The 13,063-nt window shown below is 39.2% G+C and overlaps 1 protein-coding gene across 1 annotated transcript; it reads left to right on the plus strand.

Moving 5' to 3' along the window:
• Window positions 1-8,629: 8,629 nt before the first annotated feature.
• Window positions 8,630-11,042, plus strand: LOC149284381 (dynein axonemal light chain 4). The gene is made up of 3 exons (XM_089496843.1): window positions 8,630-8,701; window positions 10,435-10,518; window positions 10,878-11,042. The coding sequence occupies exons 1-3, from the start codon at window positions 8,630-8,632 to the stop codon at window positions 11,040-11,042; spliced, it is 321 nt and encodes a 106-aa protein (XP_089352969.1).
• The last annotated feature ends 2,021 nt before the right edge of the window (window positions 11,043-13,063 follow it).

Here is a 13,063-nt window from a genome sequence, read left to right on the forward strand (position 1 = left end):
GTAGCAGTAGCAGAGCCTGTCCTGGTGTGTGTGTCTGGCGGTCGGTGTGGCAGACCCTGTCCTGGTGTGTGTGTCTGGCTGACAGTGTGGCAGAGCCTGTCCTGGTGAGTGTTTGGGTGTCGATGTGGCAGGGCCTGTCCTGGTGTGCGTTTGGGTGTCGATGTGGCAGAGCCTGTCCTGGTGTGTGTGCGCTTGGGTGTCAATGTGGTAGAGCCTGTCCTGGTGTGTTTTTGGTCATCTGTTTACTGGCACTTTACTTACTGTAGGAATAAATTGAACTATTTAATTTTTACTTATCCAGAGATAAAACACCCTCCTGAATTGGTAGTCACTTCAGAGGACAAAACTTTCTAGGCCCAGAAATCAGTAGGAGGAAAAGTAAAATGTTTTCCGTTGTGTATTTCAATCTACATATTTTATCGAAAAGGATTTCAGGTGTGGCTTCAGGTGTTCCATGTATGATTACTTCTTTTAGTGTACTGACGTACTCCCAATCCCATTATATAAGATTTTATCCTATATTATCTTCCTAGCACTGATGTCATCTTTCTCCAGTACACATAGAAGCTGAGGAGTTAATATTCTGTCTCAGTTTTATTTATCTCCATAGAGAGGCCACCAAAATAGGGTGACCACATGTCCCGGATTGCAATGGGACTTTAAGTCCTGGGCAGCCTCAATTCAGGACAAGACAATGCATATGCATAGATAGGGGAGAAGAGGGGTAGATAGTAAGAAGGGGGCGGGGGTAGATTGTGAGAAAAGGGGGAGAGGTAGCTAATGAGGAAGAGGGTAATAAGAATATTGAAATAAATAGTGAGAAAATTAATGAAATAATGTGCGGATGAATTTGTGAGAATGCATTAATGAATATGTGTAAATGAGTGAGAATAAGTTATTGTGTGAATGAATTATGTGAATGAAAGTGTGAATTAGTGAGTGACCGTAAAAGTGTTTGTGTGTATCATAGATGTATAATTGATTTGTGGAAAGGCAAAGATGGCACAAGCAGGGTGTTTGTGCCTTGGAGACCAAGATGGCACAGGCAGTGCGTTTATGGGACAAAGATGGCACAGGCCCGGCTGTTTGGGGACAAAGTTGGCTCATGCTGGGCTATTTGGGGACAAAGATGGCAAGTCCTATGTTTGTTATTTGGGTGCTGGTCAGGTTCTATGTGGGCAGTGTGGATGCCAGGGCTGCCTTTGGTTTTATCTATACCTTTAATGCTGAGTTTTATGTGAATTCCAATTGATCTATACCTGCAATGCTGGGTTTGTGTGTTATGTTGATCCATATCTGCAATGCTATGTTTCCATACATTATTTATGTATACCTGCAAATACAGGGTTTGTATATCTTATTAAGTTGATTAATACCTGCAATGCCGTTTCCATGCGTTGTTTATTTGATCTTTAGCCTCAGTGCTGAGTTTATATGTTATTTCCAGTTGATCTATACCTGCAATTCTATGTCTCTATACATTATTACTGTATACCTGCAAATACAGGATTTGTATGTCTGATTCTGTTTATTTTATCTATATCTTCAGTGCCAAGTTCACATGTGAATTTCAATTGATCTTTACATGCAAAGCTGGGTTTGTGTGTTATCGTGTCGATCTATACCTGCTATGCTATGTTTCCATACATTATTTATGTATACCTGCAAATATAGGGTTTGTATGTCTTATTTAGTTGATCCATACACACAAGTGCTGTTTCATGTGTTCTTTATTTGATCTATACCTGAACTACAGGGAGTAAGTAAAAGAGGTATGGTTTAGTGAATGAGGGGACAAAAAGGACTCTGGGGATGATTACGAGGGAGAGGATTTCTCAATGTCACGGTAGGGTCAGGAGGAGGGAAGACTGTACTGACTCAGATTTCAATCACGGTCTTTACGTCATCTCATGTTCTTCATAGTGTGTCCCTGAATGGCAGAAATAAAACGTGGTCACCCTACACCAAAATCCTCAGCACCAGGCCCATGATGCTCTTAATCCGGCCCTGTCCAGAAGATTCCCAAGTGCTTTTTCATCTAACGTACAAGATGTGAGAAATAGCGTATATATCATACAATCACACACATATACCTCCCAACACTTCAAAATGTGAGAGGGACACTTTTTTAAATCGCTCTCACGTAACTCATCAATACAATTGCAGTTTACAATGCCGCACTTGCATCGCTACATTTTTGTCAGCACAGTTATGCATATTAAAAATAAAGAACACATCAAAGAAGGGCAGTTAACAGTAGATGTTAGCTGTGAATTACAATTCCCATGATGCTCAACCAGACAGGTGTCCACATGACTAGGCATCGTGGGAGTTTAATTTCACAACTAACACCTGTCATATCATCTCCTGTTAACTACAGTTCATATGAGGCTCAGACAGTCATACTGCTTCCATGATGCTGGCTGAGCATCATGGTTAGTGCAGTCAACAGTAAGGCTGCAGATGCTTACTGTGAACTACAATTCCTATGACTCTCAGACAGCCAGGTGTCCACTGTAATGCTGACTGAGTATCATTGGAAGAGTAGTCAGAGATAAAACAACATTTAAAAAAAAAATAAATAAATAAAAAAAAAAAAAAAAGGCTAATGTTGGCCTCCCTCCCAGGACCCTTACACACACACACTAAAATGTATGCTGTTGACTACTCTTCAAATGATACTCAGTCAGCATTATGGTGGACACCTGGCTGACTGAGAATCATAGGAATTCTAGTCACAGCCCTTACACACACACACACACACACACCTGCCCATAAACATACATATACACATACAGTGCCCTTACACAAACATATACACATATTGCCAGGCTCATCATATTGCAGCCCTTAACTGGATGTTGGAGTCCGGAATGCAGTGATAGAAACACACTTCACAGATTACACAAATGGAATGTTTGGTTATAGGTATATTACACAAAAGCAAAGCAGACATCTCACCATAAGCAGCAGAGTAGGAGGCATATCATGTATACAGACTACTGGGGAGTATGAAGGTAGAAAAGTCCAAGTAAGTATCCAAAAGGGTCTGGGACAGGTAGCAAGCAAAAATGGGATATCCAGTAGGCAGTCCAGGTCAAACAGGTAACAGGCTGGCAAAAGGGTAAATCCAAAAGGCAGTCTGGGTCAAAGAGCAGGCAGGCAGGCAGGCAGGCAGGCAGATCCAATAGACATATCCAGAGTCTGGCACAAACCGTTGCTCCAAAGAACTTAATGAACTCACAACTCTGTTACTGGGAGGCAGGGATATAAAGCCTGTTCATTAGGTCAGGTGTGAATGGTCTAGGCTTTAGGTGAGGGATGCAGGGTAATAACATAACCAGCTGAACAGAAATACACAGCACATTAATTATATACATAGTCAGACATGCATAAATGGTACAGGATGCCACAAAGGACAGGGAACACAGGGGATGGCGTGAGGAGCTGAGATCCTCAGATGTATAAGGGAAAGAGGGCAAAGGTACATAAAATGCAGACCCTCTTAAAGGGGCAGCCACGCCTGGCAGTTTGCAGGGCTGGGGCTGATTCCTGACACATATAAACATATACTGCCCTTACGCACAACTGCCTTTACACACACATACATGTACACATACACTGCCCTTACACACAGCTTACAAATACCTATACTATATCATAGGTTTTATTTAAAAAAAAATGTTCACATAGTTTACATGAATTAACATTTACTGGTAAAAAAAAAATTCCTATAGGGTCGTCTTATATTCAGGCTTTTTCTTTTTTTTTCATAAATTAATATTCAGATTTGGGGGGTCATCTTATAATCAGGGTCGTCTTATAATCGCACAACTAACACCTGTCTGCTTATAAAATATTTTTTACCATTTGCCAATTAAAAAAGATGGCCCTGGATTTCATTTAAAAAATCTGGTCCCCCTTATCTTAAGAAGCGGAGCAATTACACAAAATACTAATTGATAACAACTGAAAAGTTATATAAAAGTGCTGCATTAGCACGGTGCCATAAAGTATACCTATATTTAAGAATCATCTATTAGCTGTGGCACATTATAAAAGTCAGAGTATTTTAAAACAAAATCACTCCAAGTGAAGTGATCCATTTGTTAATTTGCGTCATTAATGCGCATGTAACTGTATATAATAAGACAAAGCTAATACATTATGCACGCATTGAAAGCCTTATCGGGCAGTAAAGTAGCCAGCTACCGCTGCCTCGTGTCCTAGGTAACAAATCCGAAGGCCCCCCGTTATCGTCATGTGCATGTGTAAGTCCAACCAATTCTCGCCGGTGTTTGAAGCAAGTGGGAGGGATGTAAAACTCGGTGGCTGCGCTTCCGGGTTTTGTATCGGTTGCCAGGGAAGGACTGGGCCTCTCCATAGCAACGGAGAGCAAAGGGACGCCTTGCGGGAGAGAGCCATAAGCACGACCAAGAGCTCCGGTAACTTTGCCTGGTTAGTTCTGGATATAAGGAGGAATAGGCGGCAGCGAAGGGCGAATACGTGTAGGAGTGGGCAGACAAAAGCACACAGATTGAAGGAAGATAGAAGAAAGTAAGGGATAATGTGATAGGACGAGGGGAGAGTGGGAGGAAGCGTAGAAAGTAATAGGAATGAGAATTTTAGATTGAGCCTAGTAGAAATGAATGAAATATGACGAATTGGGTCATACGATATAGAGGGAATTTCAATACATAATAAACTAGTTCCTAAAGAATGGTTGAACCTTATCACATAGATTCGGTTTACAATAGGATGCACATAAAATGCGTTATGTATGAGAAGACTTTCTATATGTGGACATTCACCCTTCTCAAAACTACATCTGAATTACAGTTACTCGCAGGTCCGGCTTTTTTTCTACCGAGGAGGGGCAAAAAAAAACTTTCTGGGTTTTCAGTTGTGAGTATTAGTATGTTCTCTAAAGAATCTGTTTTCTATGCCTATTTTATTTTTCTGACCAAGGAAACTAAGTTTTGGGAGAGTTTCAGAGATTTCCATAACAAAAACAGAGCATTTGATGCAGCACCAGAGGACATTCATTTACCCCCAAAGATCAATAAAGGAATTCAGTGTAATATGTGGTTAGTGAGGTTGCCAGGTGTCTGGTTTCAACTGAACAGTCAAGTATTCAAGAAAAAGAAATGATGGCTATTTGTTGGTTTGTTCTGGACTGTGCAGTATTTTAGATTTTTGTCCAGGATAAAATGGTATGTGAATTACCTCTAATTGCCCCAAATCTTTGATGTTATGTGGATAGCAAACTGTCAAACACAGTAGTCAGGGGTTTATATGTCCCTTTAACTGCATAGTTACAAACATCTGAGTATATAATATTTAAATAAAAAAAAACATAATAGTTTATTGAACAGTAGAGCATACAGTATTTTTAATGGTTTGCATGCTTTTTATTTAAAAGGAATGCATTTTATTGGTATCGTACAACGTTATAAAGCCAATTAGAGGTAAAAGTAGCTAGGTTGTAAAGGGAAGCTTGAAAGAGAGGAAAAACAGGAACAACACATTCCTACCACGGTGGGGTCTATTCACTAAAGGCAGAGCTGTCAGGGGAGTTGCAGTTTTGTCTCACTGGCTTTCAATTCTGATGATCTGGGCACTGAGCATAAAGGTGGTGGATGACTTATAAAGCATCATTAAATCAGTGAGATTTCTTATTCCCATCACTCATCAAATTATAAATTACATGACCAGCTAAATCTTTTCTCCTGGAGAAACTTGCCATTGTTAGGTTAAAATCACAAACTCTCACCCTAGTAAATAAACCCAAATCCTTGCATTGTTTGGTGAACCTAAAAGGTATGAAAAGGCAAGCCATGTAAAACCCCAATGTGGAGCATTAATGGACTATGTAGCCAGGCTATCATATTACCATAGATTTGTTTGCTGCGAAGTATTAGCCTCAGAGTTACCATACAACAGTGATACAATGAAGCACAATAGAACCATAGATGCACCTTCAGCCCAAGCAATAAATTGAGAGAGGTTCTCCTTCTAGAGCGTTCTGGGGCAAAAGTGAGAATCTATATATTGATTGGTTTCTAATTTTGATAGCTGTTGGGCTATGGCACCAAATAATTATTGCTTTTTGTTTGAGGTAGCTAAGAGTAAACTAACTAACACGTGTATACTTTAGATTAGTATGTAGCATAGCAAAGCTGTCTACAACTATAGGTTCAGCCAACCTGATGCATTTAATCCAGGGGCGTACCTAGAGTATTTGGCACCCGGGGCGGATCCTGTAAGTGGCACCCCCCCCCCCAAATGTAAAGACATCTAAAAAATTATGTTGGCAAGAATATTTATTGCACCAATTTGTAAACTGTATGTCAACTGTAAACAACAAGAAATCTGAAAAAATAAATTAATAACTTATAAGTAAAATAAATATGTTTAAATAACATTTACTGAACATATAATAGTGCTTTCTTTAATAACCCTCCCAAAAAAACAGCGTCCAGATTGCCCACATAGAACCTGACCAGCACCCAAATTACACACACATTGGGGGCAAAGATGGCACGTCCTAACAGCCCAGCATGAGTCAGCATTGTTCCCAAACAGCTGAGCGTATGCCATCTTTGTCCCATAAACACGCTACCTGTGCCATCTTTGTCCCATAAACACCCTGCCTGTGCCATTTTTGTCCCAAAAACACCCTGCTTATACCATCTTTGCCTTTTTTGACAAATCAACTATACACCTATGATTAACACAAACACTTTTACAGTCACTCACTAATTCACTTTCATTCACACAATTCATTCACACAATCATTTATTCTTTCACACAAATTATTTACACATATTCATTGATGCATTCTCACAAATTCATTAATTCTCTCACTCATTCACACAATTCATCCACACATTAATCCATTCATTTTCGCTCTCTCATTCTGACTCTATTTCAATATTCTTGCTACCCTCCTTTCTCCCTATCTACCCATTCTCACCCCCTTTTGCCCTATCTACCCCTTCTCACTCCCTTCTCCCTATCTACCCCCTATCCCCCCGTCTCACTCCCTTCTCCCTATCTACCCTCTCCCCCCTTTGACGTTCACTTACCTTTCAGGAGTCCTGCGGTGGGGGTCCAATCCACACATACCAATCCACAGATTCCACGCATACCAATCCACGCATACCAATCCACGCATACCAATCCACACTTACCAATCCACAGATTCCACACATACCAATCCACTCTCACTGTCACTCTCACTGAATGATTTCCTACCTTTCCTCTTTTCTTCTTACAGCAGTCGGCTCCTTTTCTTCCTCTTCGCTCCTCTTCTTCTGTCTTCTTCCGGTTCAGAGGGCACGGACGGCGGTGGGCGCGGCTTCAGTGTTGTGCGCCGGGATCTGACAAGAAACCCCGGCGCACAGCAGCAGTTGCCGCACGGATCGCGAGGGAGCGGTATCGGAGGTCTTTAACAGACCTCCGGCTCCCTTGAGTGATTTTAACTGGCTTAAAATCACTCAAGAGAGCCGGAGGTCTGTTAAAGACCTCCGATACCGCTCCCTTGCGAGCCTTCTCCTCCAGCGGCGGACATTACTGTCCGTCTCTGGAGGGGTGCCGGCAAGTTGGCACCCCCCCTGATGAGCGGCACCCAGTGCAGACCGCCGCCCCCCGCCAGGTACGCTACTGATTTAATCTAAAATCGTTAACAGCACATTCTTAAAGCAAATCTGCCACTTTCCTACATTTAAGTTCAATACCCTAAATAAACCAACATAACTGTGTTTACAGAATAAAATAAACAATATATATTTGATGAAAACACATGTTTACAACTTCAATTTCTCGAGGTCTGCATGATTATTCTTCCCATTACCTTATCTCAATGTAGTGGAATATGATGTCACTATAAACATTAATAAATAATAATCTCTCCCACTGTTTTTCTCCCCTGTATGTGACATATTTCTCAGCGAGAGATACGTCTCTCGCAGTCTTCAGTGTTTTTCAGGCATAAAAATGATTGCATAAGTGAGGGAAGGTATATGTTACAAAATGAATCACAGCTCTTTCTAATTAGTTAAGTTTTATACTGGTATAGCATAAGTTTTTGGTTTTTTTGTTTGTTTTTTGTTTTTTCAAACCCTTTTTCTGTAAGCCCTTCAGGTCTTTCTTTGTCTTCTTTTTCATGATCTGTACCTTTTGAGGACATTGCTATCTCATGGTTACCCTAGTGATGGAAAGCAGGAAGCTATGTTCTCTAATGCTTAGATGTCTATTGTTTGGGGGGGGGGGGGAAACTGCTTGGAGGTGGCACTAAAGTTCATATGTAATCATCAATAAATTATGTGTTTATATTTTTTAAATGCAAAACTTTCTGTGTTGTTTCATAAAAAGCTGAAACCACCTACAATGGTTTAAAAGTCAACAATAGATATTGCTGTGGGCGAGGGAATAATTGCAAGGTAAAAGGACAATAGTTCCAATACTCTTTGTAATTCTGAACATTCTGTGTCTCTTTAGAAATTTGAGCAAGTCTGACAGGACCACGTGTTCTACAGGAATCTAACCATTTAATAAATCACAATACTTTCTACAACATAAAATATATTGGTACATAAGAACTACTAAGGTTTGAAGATAAATGATCATGGCAGATCCTGGAGAGGGGAAGAAAGAAGAGGCTGACTACAAGAGAATGCACAGTTTCCCTTTAATACGGGTAATTCTAACAAATTTTTCTCTCTCTTAACCAAAAGTAGTTTACATGACCTCACAGTATATGCAGTATATGTATCCAGGTTTTATTTTAGTTTAAACTGCAGGAGGGTTTTAAAGATCATAACCTGTGATTTTAGACATCTTTATACGTTAACTCTTTGGCGTCTAGTAAAGACCTTTTATAACACCAAAGAACGTTTAACCTGTGATGATGGGATGGAATGCCTATACCTTTCCAGTTGTTGCTTCTGTACAACTTCCAGTTCCTGTCAGCTGGAATGACGTTTCTTTATTTAAAGTGATCATGTAGTAAAGAAAAGTTTAATCTTGGCATTTAAAGATGCAAAACAGTATGTGTACTCTCTAATATGAGGGATTGGAAGAGCTTCACTTTAAGCCCAACTGCATTTTATTCACTCATCTTTCCTAAGTACACTTCACCTCCCACCCTTATTGTTATGTTTTATAGCACCAACAGATTCTATAATGTTTTATAATAAGGTTGTACCGATGTAAACAGAGACAAAGGGTATGGAGTGTTGTGTGCTGATGGCATCAACTTTACTCAGCCAGAGAATATTAATTTACAATCAATGTTCCCTCTAAGGTGTGCATGTGTGCAACCAGCGCACAAGGAGAATTTATGTGCACACAGAAGGTTACTAACCTTTCCCGGGAGGCTGCCTCCCCTGGTGTGGGTCTTGGAGCCAGCCATCGAATTATAAGTGTAGCTGCGATAGCTAGTGCAGCTGCTTCCACAAAATAAGTTTTTGCCAATTAAAGCACAGATCTCGTGTCACTGTGTGTCTGCCAGTCAGTGCTGCACAAGATATGATGCCATATACCAGGCATGGCACTGACTGGCAGACATGGAAAGGAAGAGTCAGAGGAAACCGCAGGACACCACAGACTCAGAGGTTGGGAAGGGGAGAGATATGTTTGTAAGAATATGAAAGGGGTGTGCTAAGGGAAGGGTATGAAGATAATGATAAGTTATGGGGGCATGAAGATGGAGGGTGATGATTGTAGGGGATGGAAATTTTGGTGGTTGAGGGATAATGATTGTGGTGGGGGCTGAATGAATTATGATGTAGGGGTATTATGATGGTCAGGGGCAGCTTCACACTTATACATACATACATACATACATACATACATACATACACACACACACCTTTGCTCACACTAAAACCATACACTTACCCATACATATGTACATACACACAGCCACTGTAACACCATATATTTATATACATACTCAACAAACGCACCATACTCTAACGCCTTACACATAAATATATACATGTAGTTGGGGAACCCTTCCTTGATGTTTTATGTAATGGAACAACAAACTATAAAAAGTAGTTCTAACTTCAGTATAGAATATAATCTAGTAATATTATTATTTATTTTTTCTGTAGCGCCATCATATTCTGTATCACTGTACAATGGGTAGGCTTGACATAACAAGTAGTAAATAACATAACATTTTGACTTATGGAAAGAAGAGGTGAGGAGGGCCCTGCTCAAACAAGATTAGAATTTAGAGATCTACTGGAAACAATTTCAGATTTACAAATGCACAAGCATTTAGTGCCCACATACTTTTGTAACAGGAAAAAAATGTGCACAGCACAAGTTTTCTGTTCACACCAACTACTGAAAATAAAAGGGAACATTGTTTACAAGCCCAAGAGTTTGTTACTAATATTATAAAATGTGTTCCATTTGCAGCACACAGACATGCCAGAAGAAATGCGTGTAGAAACTATGGAGCTCTGTGTTACAGCTTGTGAAAAATTTGCCAGTAATAATGAGGTATCTCTACCATTATTAATTTGCATCATAAAACAAGCACCTACCTCTTGCACAAAGTAGATAGCAATATCTTGATTTTGTGACACTGATAGTAACCTTCACATAAGCAAACAAAAATTTAACTACTTTAGGGATTTACATTAAGAACACAGACAAAGGCCAGTCTTAAAAAGCAACTCTTTAGTACTGCTCCCATAAAACAATGTGAATCAGACATACCTCAGCTTCTTCTTGGTGAAAAGTATCAGACTGTTAGAGATAATGAAATGGCAGGTTTTACACCATAATGACTTTTTTTGTCATTCTTTACATCTACTAGATGCATTCTGGAACATCTTTTAACCCATTTTCTTACTTAGAGTGCAGCAAAAATGATCAAAGAGACAATGGACAAGAAGTTTGGCTCATCATGGCATGTTGTCATTGGAGAAGGCTTTGGATTTGAGATCACTCATGAAGTCAAGAACCTGCTGTACATGTTCTTTGGCGGCAGCCTAGCAATTTGTGTCTGGAAGTGCTCTTGAGGAATGCTTGTATATGACCCGTACACCCCTTATTCTCACCTACTCAGGATGTACTGCTGCAAGACCTTGCTCAGGAAAGAGTCTTTTGGATGGGCTCTGTATTTATCTTTCGGTGTGTTTAGAAGTGGTTATTAAATTAACTTGCAGCAAGAGGGCTGTGCAGTGCATTGAACTGCAAGCACCTCTGACGCTGAAGGGTTTTATTTTGGGGGATTAAAATGGTCTTTTAATATGGCAATACATTTCTAACCAACGGTTCCAGTCTTGAACAATCAGCTACACTGAATGTGGTGTAGGAACAGCCATTAATTCCCTTTTCATATCCCTTGCCCTCAGTAGCTTTTGTATCCAATAGTACACACAGGGTTTTATCTTCCTCCACAACCCCTACAATAACCCTCATTTCAATCTGTATTTTATAACTTTTGTTTTCAACACCCATTTCCTTGACGCTCTACCATCTTGTTATTTTATACATCACACATTTTCTTGTGTGATTCATTTTCCCTGCAACCTGTGACAAACTTGAAATGGGAGTACTTCCTTTTCTAAAATTCATTGTTTCTTCAAATCTCATGTTTATTTGTTTAATCCTTCTTACCTGTATATGTGTCTCTTGATGACTGTGCTAGAACCCTTTATTTAGCCATTAAACGCATGCATGGATTTCTCATTTTAAATATATATTTACACCTATACGGTATTTGCTCTGTTTTGTGTATTTCTCCTTTGCATGTGCACTCTTTTGTACATCTTTGTCTTTCAGTCGTCTCTTTTTTACCATTTACATATTGTCCTGTTTTATTTCACATAGATGTACATTAAAAACCACCCACAAGCCATAAATAATAGATCAGGAGTATTAGGACACCACAGAGAAGCTTGCAAGACACCAGCCTTTTCTCTTATACAGTGGCAGAGACAGAAAGCCATGTTTCTGGGAAGGATTTTATACTCTGCTAGAACACTGAAGATGCTGTTTTTTATTTTCACTCTGGTGATACAATGGTTTCTGTAATTGTCATTAATAAATTTCCTTGGATTTTTCAAAGAACTAAAGACACTGTATTATTGTATATACAGATGTATAGGGTTAAGTATAATTATATGTATGATTTTTCAAAACATGTATTCTTGTCTACCAAAGATCTGGATTGGGAAGTTGAGTTTGAATTTTGTTTTTTGCTATAGAATATTCTCACGCCTTTTTTTGTGGGTCTTTTAGCAACATAACACAAGAAATCTATGCTTTTAGGAGTCCTCGCACAAAAAGAATGATATGCTGTACACTGAGTGTTCCTCTTCTAACTTTATCCCCTACATCTGTTGTAGTGCTGATTTTGCATTATTATTTTCAATACTACTTTTGTTAAGTGGTATTTTCCACTCACTATGCCCTTACTGAACTTCAAGGTCTGTATATAATAATTGTCATATTTTATAGAGACAACATTAGATTTGTAGATTCCTTGCATGTATATGGTTCCTTTTTGTGCAAACATGCATCAAATAGTTTGGAAGTTGTAAATATTTGCACTGCAAAGTCCCAATGATCAAAAAAGTCCAATCTGCTCAGTGTGTTTTTGTAAGTTGGATCCAATAAGACATTGTTCATGGAAGGTTATTTTATCTTCCTTTGAAAAAACGTTTATGGAATAATTTAAGTGGACTGTATCTATGGCCTTATGGATCTAGACCTTGGCCTTTTTTTACAAATTTTATTCTGATACTCGTTTTTAGTTTTATGTGGATGCATTTTCATCCAAACATCACAAAAAAAACTCAAATGAAAGGCAATACACAGAAAAATGTATTATGACCTAGTCAGATTTATCTCTCTGTATTAATTGAGTAGTTCCAGTTGCTGGATATTTTCTGGTGACACAAACTGTTGAGGGTTTCACTTCCTCTTGAAGACGTTGAATCATATAGATTGGAAACTGCAGGGAATACACTTGGCTGTTACAGGTATAAAATTCAATGTATAAAGCTGAGTCACAGCAACACATCCTGTTTGCAAA

Source organism: Sceloporus occidentalis, unplaced genomic scaffold, assembly GCF_023333645.1.
Source record: "Sceloporus occidentalis isolate IW3139 unplaced genomic scaffold, rSceOcc1.0.p SCAF_94, whole genome shotgun sequence".
Lineage (NCBI taxonomy): Eukaryota > Metazoa > Chordata > Lepidosauria > Squamata > Phrynosomatidae > Sceloporus > Sceloporus occidentalis.

Bases quoted from the DNA above. Each gene is read 5' to 3' on its own strand.
- LOC149284381 (XM_089496843.1), top strand. From the start codon at position 8,630: ATGGCAGATCCTGGAGAGGGGAAGAAAGAAGAGGCTGACTACAAGAGA. The intron at 8,702-10,434 runs GTAATTCTAACA...TTCCATTTGCAG, and splicing joins ACAGTTTCCCTTTAATACGG to CACACAGACATGCCAGAAGA. The intron at 10,519-10,877 runs GTATCTCTACCA...TTTCTTACTTAG, and splicing joins AATTTGCCAGTAATAATGAG to AGTGCAGCAAAAATGATCAA.